At 40.2% G+C, this 23,312-nt stretch overlaps 2 protein-coding genes across 3 annotated transcripts; both read left to right on the top strand.

Moving 5' to 3' along the window:
• The first annotated feature begins 9 nt into the window (after positions 1-9).
• On the top strand, positions 10-21,061 carry plgrkt (plasminogen receptor, C-terminal lysine transmembrane protein). 2 transcript variants are annotated; one of them, XM_078287009.1, is made up of 5 exons: positions 10-71; positions 5,101-5,194; positions 16,843-16,973; positions 17,461-17,570; positions 20,523-21,061. In XM_078287009.1, the coding sequence occupies exons 2-5, from the start codon at positions 5,114-5,116 to the stop codon at positions 20,648-20,650; spliced, it is 450 nt and encodes a 149-aa protein (XP_078143135.1). In that variant the 5' UTR covers positions 10-71; positions 5,101-5,113; the 3' UTR covers positions 20,651-21,061. The 2 variants fall into 2 exon arrangements, with proteins under 2 accessions (XP_078143135.1, XP_071757411.1); XM_071901310.2 differs by lacking the exon at positions 10-71 and adding an exon at positions 4,460-4,615.
• A 654-nt stretch (positions 21,062-21,715) lies between these two features.
• rln1 (relaxin 1) lies at positions 21,716-23,312 on the top strand. The gene is made up of 2 exons (XM_071901313.2): positions 21,716-22,102; positions 22,972-23,312. Exons 1-2 carry the CDS (start codon positions 21,907-21,909, stop codon positions 23,304-23,306), a joined length of 531 nt encoding a protein of 176 aa, XP_071757414.1. The 5' UTR covers positions 21,716-21,906; the 3' UTR covers positions 23,307-23,312.

Genomic DNA, 23,312 nt, shown 5'->3' with positions numbered 1-23,312 from the left:
CCGGCAAATGGGAGATCGGGTTAACTTGTGTCGTAGCTGTCCCGTAACTGCTAAAACTACGCTGGGGAAAGGTAAGCGATTAAATGACCTGCTTAACAGAAGCTGTAGTATCTGCTGCTAATTAACCGGTAATGGGTGGGGTACCTGGGATACCCCATCTATCTATCTCTCTCTCTCTCTCTGTCTCTCTCTCTCTCTCTCTCTCTCTCTCTCTCTCTCTCTCTCTCTCTCTCTGTCATCATCACAGTTAGTTGAAGTAGACTGAAGTAGTTACAGTAAGGGAAGAAGGAAACACATTAAGTCTTATCAGTAAGGTGTGGATAACTTCAAAACAGCCATAAAAAAACAGCTACATTCACAGTGAAGCTGCCCCCGTCCCGTCCCGATTTCCCACAACAAGGGCGGGAAATGATCCGCTAAAGGGGATGATTAATTCGCCTCTTCCACAGAATCCTTTGTGTGGGCTTGTAACCGTCCGGAGGGAGGCGGGCGGAGAAGGAAGTAGACTGCCGTATGGTTACTGTAAGTCTTATCGATAAGGGGTGGATTACCTCAAACAGCCATAAAACAGCTGCCACATTCACGGCGAGGCTCAAAGCTATATGGGCTATATTACCCCCACCCACCCTGCTATAAGCCCAGCCACTATTCCCATTACCTACCTGGCACCAACAATTCAAATTCAACTATTAGTAAACAGAGCAGACACAGTGACGCTCTGCTGCTTAAAGACTGTTGATCTATATCAGTGTGAAAGATGATATCATACAATGAGATACAGCATTCAAATTCTGTAAATATATCTAATGCTTGAATAAAATGGTTTTACATTCTTCAACTTTTCCATGAACTGTTGTGGAATTGGTCTCAAGTCTTTGTCTGTCTGTCTGTCTGTGTGTATGTCTCTCTCAGTAATAGCACAGTCCAACAGTTTGGTTTATATTTTCTTTTTGAGGCTGTGGGGAAAAAAATCTCTCTTCCTCAGGACAATTGGTATCTCTCTCACTTTCTCTCTCTGTCTCTCTGTTTCTGTCTCTCTTTCTCTCTCTCTCTCTCTCTCTCTCTCTGGTCTGTGTCATCGTCACAGTTTGATGATCTAGACTGCAGTTACTGTAAGTGAAGAAAGAAACACAGGGAGAATTGTGTGGATAAATCTCTTTCTCTCTCTCTCTCTTTCCCCTCTCTCTCTCTCTGAGGTTGGTTTACTGTTCACTGTTGTTATTGCTGTTGATGTTTTGTGTGTGTGTGTGTGTGTGTGTGTGTGTGTGCACATCTGGGTGCATGGGTGCAGATGTGAGTGTGAGGGGCTGTGCTGGCATGTGAGTTGTTTTTTTGGTAGATGTTTCATTAAAGAACATCAAAAAGTCACCCCCCCCCACCCCCCTCTAATTACAGTCATTTGGCAAACTGGAATTTACAATAGATTGACAAGTTGATATGACTTACCAAAGGAAGTTACTGCTAGAAATATAGTGTCGTCTTTATAATGACGTTATTTGTAAAACCTGGAAATGTGAACACAGGGACAGATAAGGCAGAAATTCCATGGAAGACAGCAGGTAGAAGTTCCATGCAAATTGTTGCAAAGTTGTCAGCCAGCTGGAGTTTCCGTACTGCAACAGACGGAGATGCACTCATGAATAAATTACCTCTATCTGCTACAGAGCCTGTCCCGTTGCTATATATGTTTCCGTGTGAAACCCTCATGGGCTTTCCATCAATTAAGCTGCGGGCTCCATGCTGAATGAATGAATCCGGACAGAAGTTTGTGTAAAATATGCATTTGAGATCAGATCGATGTTGTTATCGCTGGGGAGTTTGTACTCAGCCAAAATAACAGTGATGATTTGTTTCCCGTGTACCCCTTGGAAACACCATGGGAAATCTCCAAATGTTGAAGGCTTCTTACTATCCGTGTCACAAAAGGCTCACAGACAAAACGCCTGCCTCAGCAGAAGAGGCTATTTAACTTGTTGAATAAAACTCCCAGATGTTGTCTCTAGCAGTTTATTCATTCATTCAGCATGGAGAGAAGTGCAGAGTATGCAGCTCTCTAGGCCAGTGGTTCTCAACGTGGTGTCCGGCGACCACCAGGGGTCCTTGAGGGGATTCCAGGGGGTCCCCAGCAAATTGAGGAATTGTTAAACTTCACCATTATTTCATTTACAAGAAGTTAACACAATTAGAGAATGTAGAAGAATGCATATTTTGGTCATAGTTTCACTGTTATCTCTCTACCTACAATACAGATAGTCATGGAATTCTGGACAAAATCAGATCTAACAATAAAAATATTCTCAGATTTGGGTCCAAGAGACAAAATCTCATCAAATGGGGGTCTGTGGATTATGTTGGAGGCTGGTACAGAGTCAGGGGGAGTGATACTATCTGTGAGTCTCATGTCCTTGAATGATGGAGACAGGCACAATGCTCTGGTAAACAAGTTGTATAATGACGCAGCAGAAATAATGAAGCATACTATGATATTAAAGAGTAATACAAATTAAAACATAATAACTAAAGTTTAATTTCTTCCACATACCTGCTTTTGTATTGTATTATTTGTAACCTATTCTGTAGGCGTCAAAAATCTTAATGTAATCAGTAATAAGATGCTTCTAGTTAGAAATCACTGCTTAAAAGATTTATTTTCAGTATTTTGAAAAGCCCAAAGCAGTATTTCCGAATGTTGCAGTTTTTATGCATTTATTAAAGAAGTACTTGTAATTTGTATCAGGAAATGTCTCTGTTGCTGAGGTGGGTTGCAGTCCTGAAACAATGGTGGAAAAGCAGTGTTTTAATGTGTCCAGGGGGGTGAAATTAGGCCAGGCTTCTCAAAAACTGATGTAATGCGTCAATGAAACAAGATAGCTTGGCTTGATATGGTTCACTGCAAAGTAGAGTTTCTGGATCAGTCCGCTGCATTTTGAACTTTGAACGAACAAAGTCAAAAGTGACAACGAGACAGTTTGGGATGCCAACTCACTCACAATTTTGTCCTACTAGTTAGTATGATCCCATTAATTATACTGGAGAACAAGTGTCCTTAAACCTCTTCATCCCAGGATCAAAATTAAACAAATTTAGTTTTGTCCTGCAATAATCATGTTACACATAGAGCAGGGCTGTTTGGGAATCTTTGGCATCTTCACCCCAGTAGACCCAAATATTAGCTTAGACCTGTAAGAGACCCACAAATACCAACAGAGGGAGCCATTTCTCAACTAACTGGAGCTAATCCACATGGTGTAGATATTCTGCTTTAAATTCTTAGGTTGTAATACAAGCACTGCATATATAGTATAATCCTCCTAACCAGAATAATTGTCTTATAATGCCACAGTGGCTGAATATTAGACATTGGTGATCTTCTTTTCTGATGTCTCCCTAAAGAAAAATCACTATGATATTCTTATAGAGACTTACGGTAGGCTATAATGTGCTTCTGGTACTTAATAGTGAGTTTATAATATTTATGGTATTTCTTATCTCCTTTGGTATCACTATAATATTCCTATAATATATTATGCATTGAGCTGAACTAAAGATAGATAGATAGATAGATAGATAGATAGATAGATAGATAGATAGATAGATAGATAGACAGACAGACACAGACGGGTAGGATGACAACATGCGACAAGGGTCCAGACCAACCAGGACGCCCCAGGGTTGAACTTTGTGATTTAGAAAGCTGTGTCCTGCTGAACACTGAACCTGCCCATGTCCTGTTTGGGGTTTGTCACCACATTTAGCTGCATCAAGCCAGCGATATCCAGAATAAAACCGGAAAAGGCAGCGTTCTACCTTCAAAATAAAATAAATTATTGAGCAACAATTGAGCCACATATCTGTAACTGATCTTATGATGTGATTAGGTTACCATCCACATTTGCATTTCCGGACATATTGATAATCTGAACATTTTATAATGCATGTCTGCATATAGTCTTTAATACTGATTTATTTGTTATATTATATAGGCCTACTGTATTTCTATTCTTCCCTATATCTCTCTCTGTTCTGCTGTAACAGCCCAATTTCCCCACGGGGATCATTAACATTTCATTTAAATCTAATCCAAATCTAAATGGACATTTTCAAGGTAGTAGACATCCCTCCAAGTTGTATGTTGATATGTTTTGTAATCGAGTGTATTTTTGGCAGCCCCATATATTTGCTACCTTGCCTAGGCTTATATGTGTCTGCGAATATGTTCCTGAAATGAAAATGACATGTTGGGAAAAAAAATATAACGATTGTATTTTCATTTATTACATGAAAAACCTTGGAACACATTTTTGTCAACACGGGTTTTATTTTGAAAGGTGTGACCGGAAGTAATATGTGTATTTTATATTCCAGCTGGTTTTGACACTGGTAGAATTGACCAATGGAAAGCACTTCGAACTGTTTTGGGCGGTGCACAAAGTTATGTTTTTGTTTTTTCAATAAAGACAGATATGCCCTTGAAGCTTCGTTAGTCCTGCTTTGACCATTATCTATATATTATTTAATCGATAGCTATCTATAAAATATATTTGGTACGTACAACGCTGTCACTGTTAGTTAGCAGTTAGCCAACATCCCACTGAAGGTGAAACCACTGTCCAAGGTTTGTATCAGCGAAGCATGGGAAGCTAACTTATTTACTTACTTGCTGTCAGTTAGTTCACTAAGCTAATTTGGGTTAAAAATCCCCAACATTGAACTATAACGATAGCTGTTAACTGATAAGTTGGCCACAAAGCACTGAATCATAAGACATAGCGTTGTGTATTGTTATGTATTACCATTACCTAAAGGTAGCAGTTTACAAAAAACTGTATGTTAGACAGTTTTAGCATCTATTTGTTTGACTACAAAAGCTTTGAAGTGAAGTTACAGTCCGCAAGGGTGCAGTGAAATATTGCCAATATTACTGGATGTTGAAGCCATAACTGTTTTAACGTTGGCTCCCTGTTATACACATTAGGGATTTGGCAGTTAGACCTACTGTACAAGTAGGATTCATTGTGTAATATTGCGCCTGGTGATATATTGACCTATCTGCTGAATAAAATACATGATCTTGTGTTGTTTCTGTGTTCAAACCAACAGCAATAACATCACCATGGGGTTCCTGTTGTCTAAATCCATGGATGCAAACTTGAAAAAGCAGCAGGAGTTCATGCTTCACAATGCACGGCTGCAGGTGAGAGAAGGAGCACCCACTGACATAATATCATAATAATCAATATGAAATCTGTCTTTCTTTCTCTCTGGAATTATTACCACACAGTGTCAAAGACAGAGAGAGACACTCCTCTCAGCGTGTCCATTCAGAGACCAGAGGCTTTATTGCAATCATTAATTTTTTTTTTCATTTAAACAAACAAAAGGTTGTATTTTTTTCTTCTCCATTTTGCGGCCAATATGTTATGATTTATTTGTGCCTGTAAGGTGCTGGGCAGCAGGTGGGATATGATGACTGTCATAACAACAATGTCATTATCCGAACTACGCCCAAAAGGTCTATTGTCCTGTTTCCCCTGTTATTTTCCCCTCCTCTTCCAGCTGTAAATGTGGTAGATGATGACTAATATCGTTTAGTGGTGGCCGAGGTTTGGCAATTGAGTTTCAGAAAGCCCTTCTTGGGGTCGTGATGGTGACTCACAGGTGAATATTTGGTGTGTGTGGATTGCTGTAGTGGATCTACATCTTTTTCTGCCTAGATTTAAGGTTATTCACTTATGCTGTATTGAGTGAAAGCCTGCGGTTTGTGATTTAACATTTAATGTTGTGCTTTTTTATTGTTTTTGTTTTTGACTGCATTTCTTATAATCACACAGTATGCCTATATATTCTAATTCTAATATATTCCAATCCTATATATTGCAAACTTATAATAATAATAATAATAATAATAAGATAATTTCATGTTTTTCAGAATCATTTTTGAATGTAAGTTTGTAAGATAAGATACAGATATTCCTAATTTTTACATTATCGGTTTGTCTGTTGAAAATACAGTAAAAGTGTACTTGACAATAGCGCAGATTGTAATTTTATGAATACATAAAATCTTTCAGATCTTGGCTAAACAATACATATTCAAACGTATAACATTTAGCCAAAAATCTTCAGGGTTGCGTGGAGACAAACATAATTGTCTGTAAGTGGAAATCATCAATGCAACTACTTCTCTTTGGCAACATTCAATTTGTAATTGGACACCACCGACGTTAATGAGTAAGATTGACCCTGGCAATTTCAGGATTTCTGTGGAGCATTGCTGTTGCCTCCCACCGCATTAAGATGTCAGACATGATTGCTTTCCAGTGTTTTCAAGTCACATCACTCACAGCAAATGACTCCTTGCCACTCTCTTGATTGGGACTCTAAGCCAACGCCATTGAGCATTTTGTTTGAATCATGGTATATCATTTAGGTTATTGCAAAATTTAGCAGGGATGGGCATTCTTGTATGACGCATGTCTTCAGGGTAATTGAAAGCTCTGACGTTTTTATTCAATTCATTTTTAAGAATAGGTAGCGTTTTGGCTACTAATAACAGGTTTGGGCTTTTCTTCCCGATGCACTGGAGGGGGTTGGTGTATAAAGTAGGAGGTGGTGAGCAAACCGCTCCCCGCAAGGCGTTTAATTGTTACTTTTTCAGATGTTATGGCCCCCTGCCATCACTTTCTATAGCCAATGCAAACATCATATGAAAAAGCATTTATACATGGAAATCACAATTACATAGGCAGCTGCACAGGAGAGTCGTACTAAGTTGAATGCCAATTACTATGTGTCAGCTTTAAAGGAAGTCTGACTTTCACCACATTTATATGTGAGTTTTCAAAGCAACAAGTGGAAACTAACAATGTTCCAAAGAGGCCAAATATAGACAAAAGTAGCCATGTTGTTGTAGTCATTGGGTCCGATGATTGCTCTTCATAGTCCTTTAATACCCAACGTATACTGTATAAGGCCATTTTATAGGGATCAGGTGCACTCTTTGGTACAAACACTGTAATGGAGGAGCCTGATTGATCACCCCAATGACATACACACACTCAACCCTGTAGCATTTAGATTAGGTGGTTTGTGAATGGTGCTGTGTGACAGTCCTGTAGGTTTAGAATGGCATAGCCTGATGGTAAGCATTTATGGAGTTAGTTATTTTTTTCTTATGACATCTGCATTCTGCTTCTGTATGAATGCTCGTCCTGGATTATAGCACAATTGTTAAGGGCAACATCACATCCTTTTGTATTGATGAATGTTTCAGACCCACACACGGTCATCACACAATAGCCTCAGGTTTCTTCTTGTGGCTAGGAAAAGATAATAACTGTAAAGGGCTTCAGAAGGGGAATAAGAGGTGATGTCCAGGGACCCCACATCAGCCGGTATATATGATATCCCTCCGGATATCAGTACCCGTGTCACTGAGGAGGCAGGCACTAGTGAAATGCAGGGTTTGGACAGCAGTGATGTCAGCCAGCCAGGAAAGTTAAAGAACGCTAGGCAGAAACCTGGAGAGAAATGGCTGCAGGCTGCTAAGAGGAGTGAATAGGAAGCTGTTAACAAAGACTTGTTAAGGGCGCTTGATAGGTTTAAAGGAACGGTTGAGAAGAAGCTAGAGAAAATGGGAGATATTATTTACGATTATGGGGTAGAATGGTTTGGAGTTCATGAGAAATTTGAGTTAAGCCCAGGCTACAGCAGGATATCAATAGACTCATCCAAGAAAGGATGCATCTTAGGAAGCAGCGGAGGAAGGCGATAGAGATCGAGAAAGAGAGTATCAATGTCCTGCAAGCAAACAAGGAAGAAATGGTTGGCAGGTGTGAGGAGCGCAGAATATCTTAGGAGAAATAGAAACAAGGAAGGAAAGAAAGAAAGTAAGAAAGCTAGGATAGCATTCTACAAGGATCCATTTAAATTTGTTAAGGCTCTATTTAGTAAAGAGAAAAGTGTCAGGAGTTGGAAGACAACTTAGGAAATGTGCATACAGATAGGGAAAGGTAGGAAAATAGAGCTGCCACCAGATATCCCACCAGTTGGAGTGATAGGTAGATTTTCATTCTCAAACAGAAGAAGATTAGTGAGTTTCGCTCTATTTCCCTCCTTAATTGTAGAAAAGAAGTTTTCTCTTAAAGTGTGGTGGCGCAGAGATATCAAGTTACTTTGAAAGAAATAGGATTAATTGACGCAACAGTGCTAAATGCTTGAACTCCAAGCCTTTTCCAGATGCTTAGCACACAAGCATGACTTGACAACAAATTCAGTCAGCCAAACAGGAGAGAATAAATATTCATGTGGTATTTTACATAATAGTCTGTTTGTTCCTTTTTTATCTGTAGCCTAGCCTTTTTAAAATATTAAATCCAGAAATAATGGCAGTTTTTTATCGTTTGATTCACTAAGAAAATAGAATCGTATTCTGAGAGACCCGAGACCGTCCTGATAGCCCACGCTTGGTCCATTAAGTGACTTTTCAAACATAAGGCTGCTTGAAGGACACCTGCCCACAAAGAATACTATTTAAGTTAATTTAGAAGTCTTATGCAGACAATGCAAAATAAATACTATGGATATTTAGCATCATTATTTAAATGGTCAGAACGAAATACTCATGTAGACCACCTAAGACTTAAATAGACATGAAAAACTATGGCTTTGTCTACTTGGCTGGACAAATAACAGGAGATACGTGTTATAATGTGTTAGTTGTAAGTAGCTGGGTTGACATTGTCTCTCTCTCTCTCTCTCTCTCTTTCTCTCTCTCTCTCTCTCTCTCTCTCTCCCCCTCTCTCACTGTCTGTCTGTCTATGACTTTCCCTCCTCTCTGTCTGTAGACCTCTGTATGGTACTTTGTGTGTGTCAGTGTCGGTTTTCCATGTGGTTTCCTGCACGCTCTGTGCCTTGTGTCCTTTAGGAAATGTCAGTGAACGTCCCCATGCAATTCAGCTCCACTTTCACTTCGCCACCTCCAGAGTGGACTCCCTCTGTCTCATTTCTTCTTTTTTGCCTTTTCTTCTCTGCTTGTTCCCCTCGCTGTCTTGCAGCCATTTGACAATCCACTTCTACCTGTCTCGGCTTGCCTCCAAAATACAGGCTACCCCTCCTGCTGTTGACTCTGAGATGGCGATGATACTCAGTCGGTTGTCTACTTTAAAAGTCATGCACAAATGCCAAAAGTGACAATATATTGCTCATAATGCTGAAACGATTAGTCGATTCATCTATTAGTCGATTGGCAGAAAATTTATGTCATTTTGATAATCAATTCATCGTTTTCGTCATTTATCGGGTAAAAATAAAAAAAGACTGGATTGCCCTCAGAGCCCTAAGCCGCTCAGGGAAAAACAGTAATTCATCAAGGATTTGAACATCATCTCTGCACGGTGTACTGTATATGCGCCCAAGAGTTAAGCTTGTTTAGCAAAAATACTGCTTAGACTTGAAAACAGTTACAGAAATCAACTGTCACTAGAAAGATAAATATATGTAGGTAAAAATGGACCAACTTTGAAAAGAGAACAGAGAACGGGTGCAGATGCTGTTCTGATGGACTCACAAAAGATGGAGGAGAAGACTGGGGAGAGCTCCAAGTTACAAGACTTAAGCACCCATGATTGGATGCCGTCCGGCCCTGGAGCCTTGATAGGTTTACACCTGCTCAGCTGCCAAAAGACATCCTCCTCTGTGATGGGGGCAGGGAGCTAAGCAGACTTTGGTTCTCATCAAAGGAGTGTGAAACCGTTTATAGAAGATGTTCAAATCCTCTGCAATAGAGGCAGGATCCAAAGTTCGGCATCTTAGGGTAACGCCCAGTGAGTCTTGTTGGAGTCCTGTTTGGTGTTCATATTACTGAATTCCCGTTTTCACTGAGCAGCTTATGGCTTTGAGGGCAGTCCAGTCTTGGCAGTGAAACACCTGTTGTTTTTCTTTTAGGCTGTATTTAATTGGGAGATTTGATTCAGGGTTTTGAATCGAGGTGTCTCTTAAATGTCTTGTCCAGGATTGTGGTTGACATACAGAATTCAATGTAGGCTGTGATGGTGAAAACCCTGAGCTGACATTTAACGAGGCGTGTACAGTGACAGAAATCTCCGGTACACAAACATTGTGCGTTCTCGGGGAATTACGGACGTGTGGCGGGCCGAATATCTCCTGGCACGTCGCCAGACATGTCCGGATACAGTGCGTTTCCGTACGCATGTACAGGATGGAAACGTAACTTTTCGTCCAATGAATAAAAAAAACAAAACAAAAACGCAGCATTCGAATACTGATTTGGACGTCGATTACCATGGCAACGGTAGAAGCTTCGAAGCTTCGAAGCATTCGGGTCAGCCCTAGACATTTCCATGTTTGTCTGCTCTGCAGAAGCAGGAAAATAACATCATGGTCTGTGAAGCCCAGTGACAGGTGTGGTTGTGCAGTTTACACATCATTAATGTTACAGTATAATGTTATAATAGGTGTGTTTCACTTAACACCTTGTTAAAGCTGTTAAATCTGGACTGACTTGCCGGGCTGGTGGCCAGCTCTGGGTGTGCCTCCTGCCAGCTAAGCCAAAAATGAGTAAGCTAGAGACTGACAGAAGTCCAGTGTTATATAAAGCCAATTTCTATTCAAGATTTTAAGTGATATACTGTAGCTGCATAAACCTTTTTTTGTGTTTGTCCCTTTCTCACTTATGCACTTTTGTTCATTTCTGTGTTTATGGAGCATTAATACACTTACTTTTTGCATTCAAGGTACTTCCTATCTGTTTATTTTTTGATTTGCAGTGAGGAAATTTGTCCTAACTCAGGTAGAAATAGCCTACTTATAGCCTTTTCTGTGTATGGTAAACTAACAGGCACAATGCCCCCAAGCATACTTAATGGAAATTCACTTTTTTTCCTGGTTTTACTCTGATCACACCTCCATTAGGACTTATTCCATCCTCAAGACAGTGGTGTCATTCTATGAGGTTGTGTTATTAGGTCCAAATAGCCTTGTATGTACATGACTATGGATGCTTCAATTGTGATTGTGTGACATTACATACTTATACTGATGACCTTCCCGTGCTCTTCCTCGTTGTCGACACTTTTTTCAGTGTGCTACCGAATAAAAATACATCAAACACACTCTGGAAATCAATGTGATCTTTACAAGACTTCGCATTTGATCTAATTTGCACATTGCACATCTCTCTGTCTTCATCTCTCTCTCCTTCTCTACTTATTTCTTCACTCGAATATTCTTTTACCTCCTGTTAAAGCCATCTCCAAGGCAGATAGATGAGAAGAAAAAAAAAATAATAATAATCCTTGACTGGAATCTTGAAAAGGGTTTGTTTCAGGTAGACTGTGCTCTGCGTGTAGGTTTGAGTCAGTTTGGGTCAGTGTGTGTGGGTGTGGTCATGTGAGCATGCACAAACATGTGAGACACACACACACACACACACACACACACGCAAACAGGTGTTAAACTCAGTCCCCTCATTAGTCTGAGCTAGATATAATGTGATTTCTGCCTCATCAACATCACACACTTTTTGTTTGGTTACTACTTCAATGTTGTCAACTCATTATTACAGCATCAACTCATTGAGTTCAGTATTGTTCTCTAATGTCGTTCATACATCGACACACAGTTGAAGAACAAGCAATGTTGATTATTCAGGCTGTTCCAGCAATTTCCATGACCATAAGTGTTCTCTCATGTTGGCTACCTGAGGCTTTTAGAGAACCTGTCCACACAGGTTAAAGCAATACTCCACCCTAAAACAGCATTTATATATTGCTAGTGTTCTGTAAAAAAACAGCTTTCTCCAGTTTTCCATTTTTTAAATTAATGAATTAGCTTATTTGTTATTGTAATTGACAACTAACATAATCTCCCACGTATAGCTAAGTGATTCATGACCAAACTAGCCCATTGATAATGCATTGTGAAGTGGGAAAGATACAGGGCACTAATGGGGAAGTTTACCTGTTTTTTACTTTATTTATTTTTTTACTTTAATTTATCTTTAACTGCTCCCAACAGAAACAGAAACAGAAAAACAGAAACAGGACGGACAAACCCCGTCTTTATTTGGTCACATGCAACCATCTACAACGCGTGCACGGCGGCTGGCACACACACACACACACATGCTTTCAATGGCGCCGTGAAATTTATCCTCCGCATTTTCAGGTGAAAACACATTTCTTCTCATGCATGAATACTGAGGTGCTTATAATTGGCTCTCTGCATGGCCTCCAGCTTTGGGAAAGAGTTTTTTAATGTTCACAAATTTGGCTTGAACTCTCCACAGTCAGTGTAATGGCATGTTTGAAGTCCGTATTAGGGTGCATGCTTAACTGCGCTTCATTAGCTGAAGTACCTTTTACTTCTACCCGCCAGTGACGTCACAGCCCTGTATTTACTGCTCAGCCTTCCTGTGCCGTTTTATTTGGTTTTGGTTTATTTCAGTCAGCAAATCACCCCACTTGATGTTATTCACACTGACACAGCAGGAGAGAACAGGACACGTCATTTTGCTTCAAGTACTCAACACCTATCATTTCTTTTATGAGATACGCCCATTGATTGGTATAAATGTAGTATGTAAAACTTTTTGAAGCATGAAAATAGTGCTGAAATGATTAGTTGATTGACAGAAAATTAAGCGATTATAATTTTGATAATTGATTAATCGTTTTAGGTATTTATCAAGTAAGAATACCAAACATTTGCTGGTTACAGCTTCACAAATGCTAAGATTTGCTTGCTTTACTCTGTATGTCATTATAAAATTAATTGTGTTTTTTTTGGCTGCTACTCAGACTAAGTAAGCAATTTTAAGAGATCACTTTGGGCTCTGGTAACTTGTGATGGGCATTTGTCTTTATTTTTGACATTTTATACACTTAATCAAAAAACAATCCATAGATTAATCGATAATGAAAATAATTGTAAGTTGCAGCCCTACATGAAAGCGATAGTGATGCATAGAATCCCTTTACATTACAAGTTATACATCATTGGGGTTATCAAGTGGGCAGCTTCCTTCACTGATGTTTCGATGAATTAGACCCATGGGCCAGGAATGCTCAACAATGGATTCCAGCGTCCCATATTCAGACCAAACAGACTTGTTGAATTTAAAAAAGTGCCATCTTATTATGCTGTCTTGTCCCGGTGGTCTCGTTTTTTTGGTGTTTTGTGGGCTCCTGTGCTCAAGGATTTCAGTTTGCCAATTATCTGGGATCTTTGCCTATTCCCTCTGCACACAGGAGGCTCGTTAGCCCATGTCGTCATAGCTACAGTACGTCTGTAACTGTTCTCAACAGATTTAACAACATCGAATTTCTTCTTATGCATGAATACTGAGGTGCTCAAATTTCAACAGCAGACCAAATGGAAGAGTTTTTTTTTAAAAGCTTAAGTTGTGGTTACTTGATCCATTAATGTCATAGTTTTGTTCTCGCATGTCAACATGTAACCTCTGTGGAAATGTTACCAGGTTGTGACAATGGCAAATTTGGTGGAGCTGAATCTCCACAATTTTGACTCCGGCACTCATTCACACCTGAAAGTGAGAGTTATAGTCTTCCTCTACTCTCCAGTTAGAAATACTGGAATTGGAGGTGCCTTGCTCAAGGGCATCTCTAGGTAGTTATTTATGGAAGGAGATGGCGTCACTCGTTCACTCCGACTACAAAGGTTTTCCCTGCTGGTCCAGGGATTTGGATGTGGACCATTTGCCTCATGGTCACAGAACCATTTCTAACCTTTAGGCTACTGCTATTCCCACAGATGCCTTTTAGTAAAGGTAGGCCTAATTTGCTTAATAGTCATCTGTTGTTTATGTATTTAATTCATATATGGTAGGGGGTTAGGTATTATGGGCCATTATTATGGGCACATACACTGCAAACATTGTGGTGTTTTTGCAACCGTTGTTCAAGTGAAGATATGTGAAGTGGATTTTTGTTCACTGGCATGAGTTTTTTATCTCCTCAGGAGGTAATCATCCTGATTGGGAATTGTCTTTTAAGCAGACCATAAAAATAGTAATTTTAGAGTGTGATGTAAGCCTTTATTAGCTCCCGTTTTGCATATTTTCTTTCATCCTTTTTGTTGTTACCCCTGTACCTTTAATGCCAGGTAATATTCAGCCATTAATGCAGATATAAAGAATTGTCATATCAATGAGGAGGGAAAAAGAGAAATCTAAATCATGTTTCTCCGACACGCTATAATTTGTGATCCATTTATGCATACTTGAATGTCACTTTAGCCTTTTCTCTTTTGCCTCAGAGGCTCGTCTTTGACACATTGACTTTTCCAGAACAAAAGCTTTTTAGAGCAGAATGTCACTCATTCAACTCAGTAGCAACTGCTATACAGGAAGCACGTGTGTGTGTACATGTAGGCATGAGTGTTTGTGAAACAGGAAACGGAAGAGACAATAAGCCCCACCTCATCTGATTGCGGTTCACCAGTGTGGATTCAGTGTCTCTGGGGAGAGGCTTTCTCTCTGTACCTCTGACCCTTTTCTTTGTCCCTCTGGCTGCCTGTCTCTCTGTCTACTGTATCTGAGAACTTTAAGGTTAAAGGGAATCTGTCTGCTTCTCCATCTGTCTGTGGGTCTCAGTGTCAGTGTTTTTATATCCATCATTCTGCAGTGTCCTGGGTGGACAGGTATCCCAAGGCGGTAGCAGCTGCTTAACATAAAATAAAAGATTTCTCTGACATGTGACATGACTTGTAGCCCAGGTATTCTGCACAGAATGCCTTGTATAGGAAGTTGCCTGAAATACCTTTCCTGTAATACCAAATGCACTCTCTTGCAAATTGGAATTTGCATAACTGAATATATTACGATTTTGATATTTACTCTATTAGATACATGCAAGTTACATGCATTCTGTTATCTGTGTGTCATTGTTTTTAGGCTATGACTGTAATTATATATAACTAACTATGCAACACTTTGCTTCTTGTCTCCGTTATTTTTGTCTTGTCTTAAAGGATAATTCCAACGTGATCCATCCCTTTAATGTTAATTTGACTGTTTTTACATGCATGCACCACAATTAAAGATATTTTTAAATCAGTTTTGCCAAACCTCTGTGTCTCATTCACTCCCAGTAAATTTCGGCATAGAAACGGCATAGAAAACAACTCCAGAGACTTTGAATTTGGTCGGCAAAGGTAATCCATCACTGTGAATGAGAGGCGGCGTTGAAAAGTTGCATCAGAGCTATATCAGGCTATAAACGTACATTTTGAAAGAAGTTCCAGTCACCATTTCATATTAATTCATTAATTAATTTCATATTAATGTGCGTGTTCGGGGACACCGTGAGAGCCGAGACGAGACAGGAGGGGCGTCTTATTTCTGCTTTCTGCTTCTCTGATTTCTGTGTTTTCCTCCCCTAAAGAAAAGTTTCAACCAATAGCTAAGGTTTTCTGCAGTTACATTAAGACCCACCTTCTGTCAATCACAACCTATTCAAGCCAACAGACAAACCAAAGCAAGATGCTTCCGCCAGCTATAGTCCATCAAATTAAAGGGAAAATAAAGCTTAATTTTAGACAATTACAGCTGAAAATTGGCACCCTCTTCTTTACTGGGAGGACCTTGTAATATTTAGACAGTGTTTATTTTAAAAATATTTACTTTGAAAAACAACTAAGATGAGGGAGAAATGGCAAATATCTCATAACTTGATAAAAGCACTGGAAAATGATCTACACTGACACGAAACAGTAAGGGAATGCAGGAAATGAGCAAAAACTTCAACTTCGTTGGAATTGTCCTTTTAAATGTGTTTTTTTTTCTGACCTGGGTCTCGTTTCCCAATAACAATCGCTCTTAGTGGTAAAGAGTGTTTTTAAATGTGATCTCATGAAGGTTCATTTATTGCGTACGTGCGTTTCTCAAATCAGCACTCGGCCACTTTAGTCAAGTGTATCTTAAAGCCGCTGTGACGCTGTCAATTTGAAAAGTGCTGAAGTGTTTGCTGACTTGGTTTCATAGTAAGGGATTAATCATACTGTAAATTATGTGATATTGTGTAAATACATCAAATGCTAAACAAAAATGAAACACACAACAGAAACAATTATATGCTGTATGCTTAGACCATAATTTACATTATTTAAAGACGCAGATGCACAGTAAATGACTGGTCTCACTGCACGTCAACAAGTTATTGAACATTTCATTTCTCCCTGTCCCTTCTCCAGAAGCTCACCACTCCAGTTGCATAAATCATTTGCGTCAGTTGCATCAAGTTTTTTGTCTCCTTTTTCACGGTTCCCTCAGCACGCGAAAACTGTTTTTTTTTTGTTTTTTTAATATCATTATAATTCAGTGTTCCCCTCTCCTGGGGCACACCACCCCATTTACATAAGATGAAGCTAAACTATAATATGAAATATTAAAACATAGCCTAATAAACCTTAAAATCCTATGTTAAAACTTTGGAATGAGTCCTTTTTTTTTTTTTTGTCTAAAAGTTACGGAAACGCTAAGTGCATTCTAGGACTGCTCAGAGGCAGTCATTATCTACGATCATTTTTAAGAGCGTCTTAAGTTAAGATGCTTTTTGGAAACACCTTACAAACTAAAGAGGCTTCGTAAGATGGATGTTACGATCATCTTAGTCTTAAGATGCTTAACAGGCCCAGGTCATTAAAGATTTGATGTTATGAGACAGCATTGCTATGTATGCAGTGTCCATTGCTGGCCTTAAAGGTCTGTTATGTCTGATGACTTTTTCCACGGCCTTACTCCCAAATCGTGTGTGTGTGTGTGTGTGTGTGTGTGTGTGTGTGTGTGTGTGTGTCTGTGTGTAGATGGAGCGTCAGATCCTGATGCAGAACCAGATGAGAGAGAGGCAGATGGCGATGCAGATTGCCTGGTCCAGAGAGTTCCTCAAATACTACAGCACTTTCTTCACACTGGCCACTCTTGGACTCACTGTGGGGTGGGTCTGTTTGTTACAATGCATTTGCACACAAGCATGGATGTGTATATACCAGAGGACACACACACACACACTCACACACACACACACTCACAGAAAAACTTAACAGGTATATGTTAATGTTATGTGTTTTCTTCAGGATTTTGTATGATTTTATGATATCACATAATGTGACCATGAAGGGTTTCTCCGCTGTATTGAATGTGACAGCTCATAGAGATACTTCTATTTAAACACACACACACACACTTACACACAGTAAGATGGCAGCTTGTATTGGTGGCCTATATATAGCAGCTGTAAGGTGTGAGCCTCACTGATCTTAAGCTTCACACCGTCAATGTTAAACCAATCACACCTTGAAGTCCAGTGGCCTTTACTGGTGCCGGTCTATTTATGACTTTGTGAGTGTGTGAGTGTGGATGAGCAAGCTGGTGCTGCCCAGACACATCCAAACCTCTCTGTCCTCCTTTATACTTTCCTTCAGCGCCATTAAGAGGAAGAAGCCGGGTCTGTTTGTTCCTGTCGTTCCTCTTAGCTTCGTCTTGGCCTATCAGATGGACATGGCCTATGGAACACTGATTTATCGTATGAGAGGTAAGGCCATGTAGCAGTCACCTCCACAAACAAAGCCTTATTTTTGGACATAAAGAAATGAGCTGTTTATCAATCCACTTCACTTTTCTTCCCACAGTGAAACCACTTAAACCACTTGGTTAACTCTGCCTTTTGAATCATAATTCTGAGCAATTGTATTTGACTCATATTTTTACCAAGACAGTATTTTTTGTTGCCTTTTTTTCAAACAACTCTGAAAGTGAACTGCGAAAATCTGAAATAATCATCAGTATTTTTCATTTGTTCAGAGAATGATTTGGTGTAACAAACAAAACTTCCTTAATTACAAAAAAATCTTGACATTACTACCTCTGATATCAGAACATCTGAGTATTCCCAAAATATGGTCACATTCAAGTCTCATTTGAAAGTATTTTACAGGGTCCAAAGTGAATAAGAGCACTTCCATTTGTTTTTATATTCCTGAGAGCTTAACCTTTCTTTCAAACTGGTTCAGAGAATAAATAGTGCAGTTGACAAAAACACGTTCATTAGGAAGCCCCTACAAAAACATCAGCTTATGATAAACTTCTGATGAACTGTCCTTTGCCACTACTGGCAAACAAAGGCAAAGGGAGATTGTAGAACTTGAAGCCTAACTATCATGAAACAAAGGCAATAAATCAACATAAAGCAACATATAAACATACAAGAAAGCAACATACAACAACATACAAAAAAACAGACCAGTGGCTCATTTCAAGGTAATTCAGCCTGACAAAAATGGAAATTACTGACACAATACAGGCCCAACAGGACTCTGATTTATAAGGGCAGCCACATGAATGTTACAGTATTGCATAAGAGTTAATCAAGAAACTGCTTTTTCATTTTTACAAGTAATAAGAATTATAATTTACATAGCACTTTTCCAAGCAACCATTTCAAAGTGCTTTACAAAACAAATAAGATACAGTTAAAGAGTGGCTAAAACGAAACAGACAAAATTAAATGGAAAAAAAAGAGACAAAATTACAAAATAACACAAAAAAAACCCACCATGGACAATTTATTCAGTGAGTGGAAACACAAGACACAAACATTTTTCATTGCTTGGTAGCGTGATGGTGTCAGTCTCCATTCCAAATAGATCCAATATCCTTTATCTTGCCTGATGGCATAGTGAGAACTTTATGCCCTTAGTGTGTAGTTTGGATCCCCTTAAATGTGGAGCGCTTGTAAGCTGGGCTCTCATCGGGAACAATCTTTTTCCCTTGGTTGACCTTGTTTCCATGACGATTCCATCACCTGAACCTTCTCCTGATACTGTAAGAAATGCAGCAGGAAAATCGATCTTGGCCTCAATCTTCATCTGCTGGGTTCGCTCAAACTGTGCGGTGCGCTCTATCCAGTTCTGGTGGTGTGGTGAGAGTGTCGTCCCCCTGTATGTCCACGAGAAACTTGGCCATGAAGTCTCTTGTTGAATGACGCTCACTCTTTAGCTTTCAAAAAGTCTGAGGCTGTTACACAGCTGTACCCATCTGGGTTACTGAGTCACTGTGGCCGGACGAAGCTGTTTGGACCTCATTCAAGTGCGGGCTGTAAGATTCCACTTTCGAATGGACTGCATCCAGTCTTGACTGTATAGGCTGTAAGGTCATCTTAACCTCTTCTGCCAAAGCTGTGTCTTCTTCAGTTCAGCTTGCAAAGATGTGATTAGCAGGTCGGTCAGCCGCCGCTGCCATTTTTGATTTCTTCTCCTGACCAGGACCGCCACCCTCAGTTGAGTTTACCGGGGGTTTACCCAGACATATTAGGTGATTCCATAATTACTCGCTTGACAGAATAATTTGTTTTCTTAGTAATGTAAAGGCTCAATTTGTACACGTTAGCTAGAGAGCCACTCTCCTTGCTTCTTCTGAGTCCAGCACAATACTGGAAGTCTGCACAGACAAAGTTACGGTGTTCAGCTGCTCAAAAACATCCACTAGATAAGTCACCCACACTAAATGGCACCTTGGCTTTGGCAGTCTCATATGTTCAGAAAACACATTGCAGGCTCTTGACCTGTCTAGCTTCCATGGAAGTAAACCCATATTTAATATACTTGGGGTAATACTTGTGTTACCATACTTTTGTAGCTGATGCCATCTCTTTGTGGATGATAAATTCTGTCTTCAGTCAATTAATGTCTGCCCAAGATGAGTTGTGCTTGTTTGTTCCGTCATGGTTTGTGAAAATGTGTTATGAGGTGCTGCATGAAGCTGGAAATGGATGCATTTCAAAATAAGTCATGTACCGGAAGATCTAAAATTTGTACAAAAAAGTCTGATGGATTTTTTTGATTTTTTGAAGGTTAATGCCCATAACCTACTCTAAATGGCTCTGTGACTTTTAGGTTGCGACCCACTGGTTGAGAACCAATACAATCGTAAAAACCCAAAAACAGAAAACAAACAAAAGAAATAGCAGCAAATTGCCACATACCCTGTAAAGCCATGAGAATACCAATATCTTAGTTTCAACACGACCTCACTTTCTTTCTGTACTCAGAGCAAATAAAGGTCGCTTTTGTTTGAGCCCAAGTTGTGTGTTGTGAATATTGTATCCCAAGAACCTATGAAACCAGTTAAAACACATTTTATGATTTTCAATTTGAAAATAAAGATTTCTTAATTCCCGAAATTCTTATTTTTTGGATAAGGGTTAGAAAACAGCACAATGCTCTCTACACACTATCCACAGAGGTAACTTGGCTTTTTGAAATGTTTTGTTTGTATTATTTACATATTACGCTAACGAGAAGTGCACAGTACTGATGGAAAAAGTAGGCTATATTTAGTCTTCCCTCTGTGCTTTCTGAAAAGACAGAAACTTCATAATTAACCTCATGACGCAACAGTCGTTCAACTGGCTTATTAGTGAAGAGAAAATTAGAAAACTAATAAGGGACACAATGGCTATTTATGTTTTGTTTCCTGTTGTCTTTAGGGGAGGCTGAGAGCATCATGGTCTCAGAGCATGACCGCCTGGACCTGCCTCACGGGACGCCGACCTTCGACAGCATAGAGAAGGTCCGCCGAGCCAAAAGCAACCTCAGCTCCCTGTTGGAGAAATGATTCGTTGGTTGTTTGAGTCTGGGTGACTGGGTGGTGACAGAATCAGAATCGTCCAATCGGCACATTCGGCGCCTTCAGAAGTATTTTCTGGCCTTGATTACGGAAGCCAAAATAGTCTAACACCAACTGCCTTTTTAATGTTTTTGCACCCATGATTTATTTGCACTACTTTCATCATATCATGGACCTGCAGTACAGTATTTGTACCGATAAAACACATAATAATTGTATTATCATGACATGGGGGGTGGAATATTATTACATGGGGGTGGTGCAAGCGATTTATGCATTGTATTTATCAAAGTTTTCATTTATGCTTTGACATTAAATTGTTTTCTTTATCTACAGTGCAATGGTCACTGCTAAAGCTATATTTGTACCTTCAATAAAGAAGACATGCTACTGCAAAGAGCTTCTGTTCTTGAATTGTCTTTTGTGACAAGGTTCTTATTTGATGTAAAGCCTTTGTGGACAATGTTTTTTCCCAAAGCGTGCTACAACTGGCCCCAGTGTGAACACCTAACCTTCACAGTGTTGGTGACAATCTCTGCCCACTGAGGTGCGCAAGACCTTACGCATGTCTTGGTCTGTCTCAAAACCAGCACCGCAACCAGTTGTTGGTCCCCCCCACCCCCCCAACTGAGACAGCCCATCGAAAACTTTTCTGACGATTGTAGTCGTACGTGGGTGTGAGTAATGTGCACGCAAACGCATCACATGAAATCATTATATTAAGCCAAATAACTCAAAGTACGTCATTATCCTGCACCAGAATGATGTTTGTGTGCTTGTGTGTGAGAGACAGAGAGAGAGAGAGAGAGAGAGAGAGAGAGAGGAAGGGCTGGGGTTGGAGGCACAGGTTGATGAGGATACCAGTGAACCAGTGACTCATGATGGAGAGGTGTGGACTAACTGTATATAAGGTTGCATCAGTGACCAAGAGAACAAAAGAAGAAGAGACCAAGAGAACAGAAGAAGAAGAGACCAAGAGAACAGAAGAAGAAGAAGAAGAAACAAGAATCTGCTCCAAAGACAGACTGATAGAAACTTATTTTCGAACTTGAACATCTGATTCAGGTTGTACACACTGGCAGCAACCCCCTGTGAAAGACCACTCTCCTAATAGAAAGAATAAAGTCTTAGCCGCCTGAGGAGACAGAACAGGATCCGGACCACCTGCAGCTCTGAGGCGCTCGGCTGATCACCTGTGCAGAGAAACGAGCCCGGCTGGTCCTGACAGTCTGAGGGGAGAGAAGATGCTTTTGAGGCTGACTCTTGCCGTGGTCGCGGTGTGTGTCGGGGGTCTGTGCGGCGGCGTGACGGCTGACGGGCTGAGCAGGGTGGTCGTACCGAGGGACTACGGGGTGAAGCTGTGCGGGAGAGAGTTCATCAGAGCCGTCATCTTCACCTGCGGCGGCTCGCGGTGGAGACGGGCCGTAGACGGCGACTTGGGTGAGTTCCATTACCACGCTTCTCTTAATGGTTCATTTGTGCACACTAGCCTGACTGCAGAGGTCTATATTTTAAATTTCCCTTTCGAAAAAGTACATTTCACATGTAGGCCTACTTAAGAGTATGTTTAGATAGATAGCCTCTATGTTTCAAAACATAGGCTACAAAACATGGGCCAAAAATGAACTAATTTAACTAAATTTTGCATATTTTGAAACACATCTTAAAACATATTCTGAAGTATATTCGAGGAGTATTTTCTCAGTATGACCGTATATGTGAAGTTGATTGGAGAGACGAAATGTTCCGTAGAGGAGGACTTGGTGCGCTTTAGCGTTTTTCTTCAATTGTTCTTCAATTTCTAGGGGGTTCATATTAGAAATACATGACATCCTAGAATCCTTAGATTTCAGCACCGTGGCCAGCTCTCGTTAAGGTGGGCTCCTCTAATTGTGAAATGGAGTTAATATTAATAATCTCTAGTGGCTAATTACCATATTTACTGTATAGTTAGTCCTCTCTTCCTAAAGACAGCTCTGAATAAAAGGAAACACTCCCTACCTTACCACGATTTGCCCAACTATAGCACGCATGTTTTTATTAGATAAAACTGAGATAAAATCCTTAAAAATGTTAAAGCCACCTTTGTCAAATTTCTTTGATATAGGCTTCATAAATTGGCTGTTTAATCAATAGAGAGACCAGCTGATTCATTCATTAATTTAATGGGTGTGTGCAACTCCTGAGTAGCAAACGTGTTTTGTGTATGCAGCAGACACTGCATTGGCAAGTGACATTTCTCTAAATAAAAGGGTAAATAAATGAATTAAAAGTTGCCTGTCTTTCCTTCGACCCCCCCTCCCCTCCAGACCCCTTCCAGTGGAGCTCCTACAGTGACATCACAGAGGGAGACCAGCAGCACACCTGGCAACAAGAGCTGACAGAGAGCCGCTCTCCTCTCCACATCCCCTCCTCTTACTCCCTGGCAGACCTCTTGGCCCTGTTTGGGGCTCTAGGAGACAGGCGGCCAGCGAGCGACCGGCTGCCGCTGGGGGAGTTTCAGCAGTCCGCAGTATCAGGGGAGCAAGACCCGACTGTAGACTGGCCCAAACCCTTCAGGAGGAAGAGGAACTTTTCCCTGGGTGTGGCGGGGATGTGCTGTAACCAAGGCTGCACCAAGAACGATATCGGACGCTTGTGCTGAGGCAGG

This window comes from Centroberyx gerrardi, chromosome 2, assembly GCF_048128805.1.
Source record: "Centroberyx gerrardi isolate f3 chromosome 2, fCenGer3.hap1.cur.20231027, whole genome shotgun sequence".
NCBI lineage: Eukaryota > Metazoa > Chordata > Actinopteri > Beryciformes > Berycidae > Centroberyx > Centroberyx gerrardi.
This window is presented reverse-complemented; position numbering and strand designations above follow the sequence as displayed.

Bases quoted from the DNA above. Each gene is read 5' to 3' on its own strand.
- plgrkt (XM_078287009.1), top strand. From the start codon at position 5,114: ATGGGGTTCCTGTTGTCTAAATCCATGGATGCAAACTTGAAAAAGCAG. The intron at 5,195-16,842 runs GTGAGAGAAGGA...GTCTGTGTGTAG, and splicing joins TTCACAATGCACGGCTGCAG to ATGGAGCGTCAGATCCTGAT. The intron at 16,974-17,460 runs GTGGGTCTGTTT...ACTTTCCTTCAG, and splicing joins ACTCTTGGACTCACTGTGGG to CGCCATTAAGAGGAAGAAGC.
- rln1 (XM_071901313.2), top strand. From the start codon at position 21,907: ATGCTTTTGAGGCTGACTCTTGCCGTGGTCGCGGTGTGTGTCGGGGGT. The intron at 22,103-22,971 runs GTGAGTTCCATT...CCTCCCCTCCAG, and splicing joins GGCCGTAGACGGCGACTTGG to ACCCCTTCCAGTGGAGCTCC.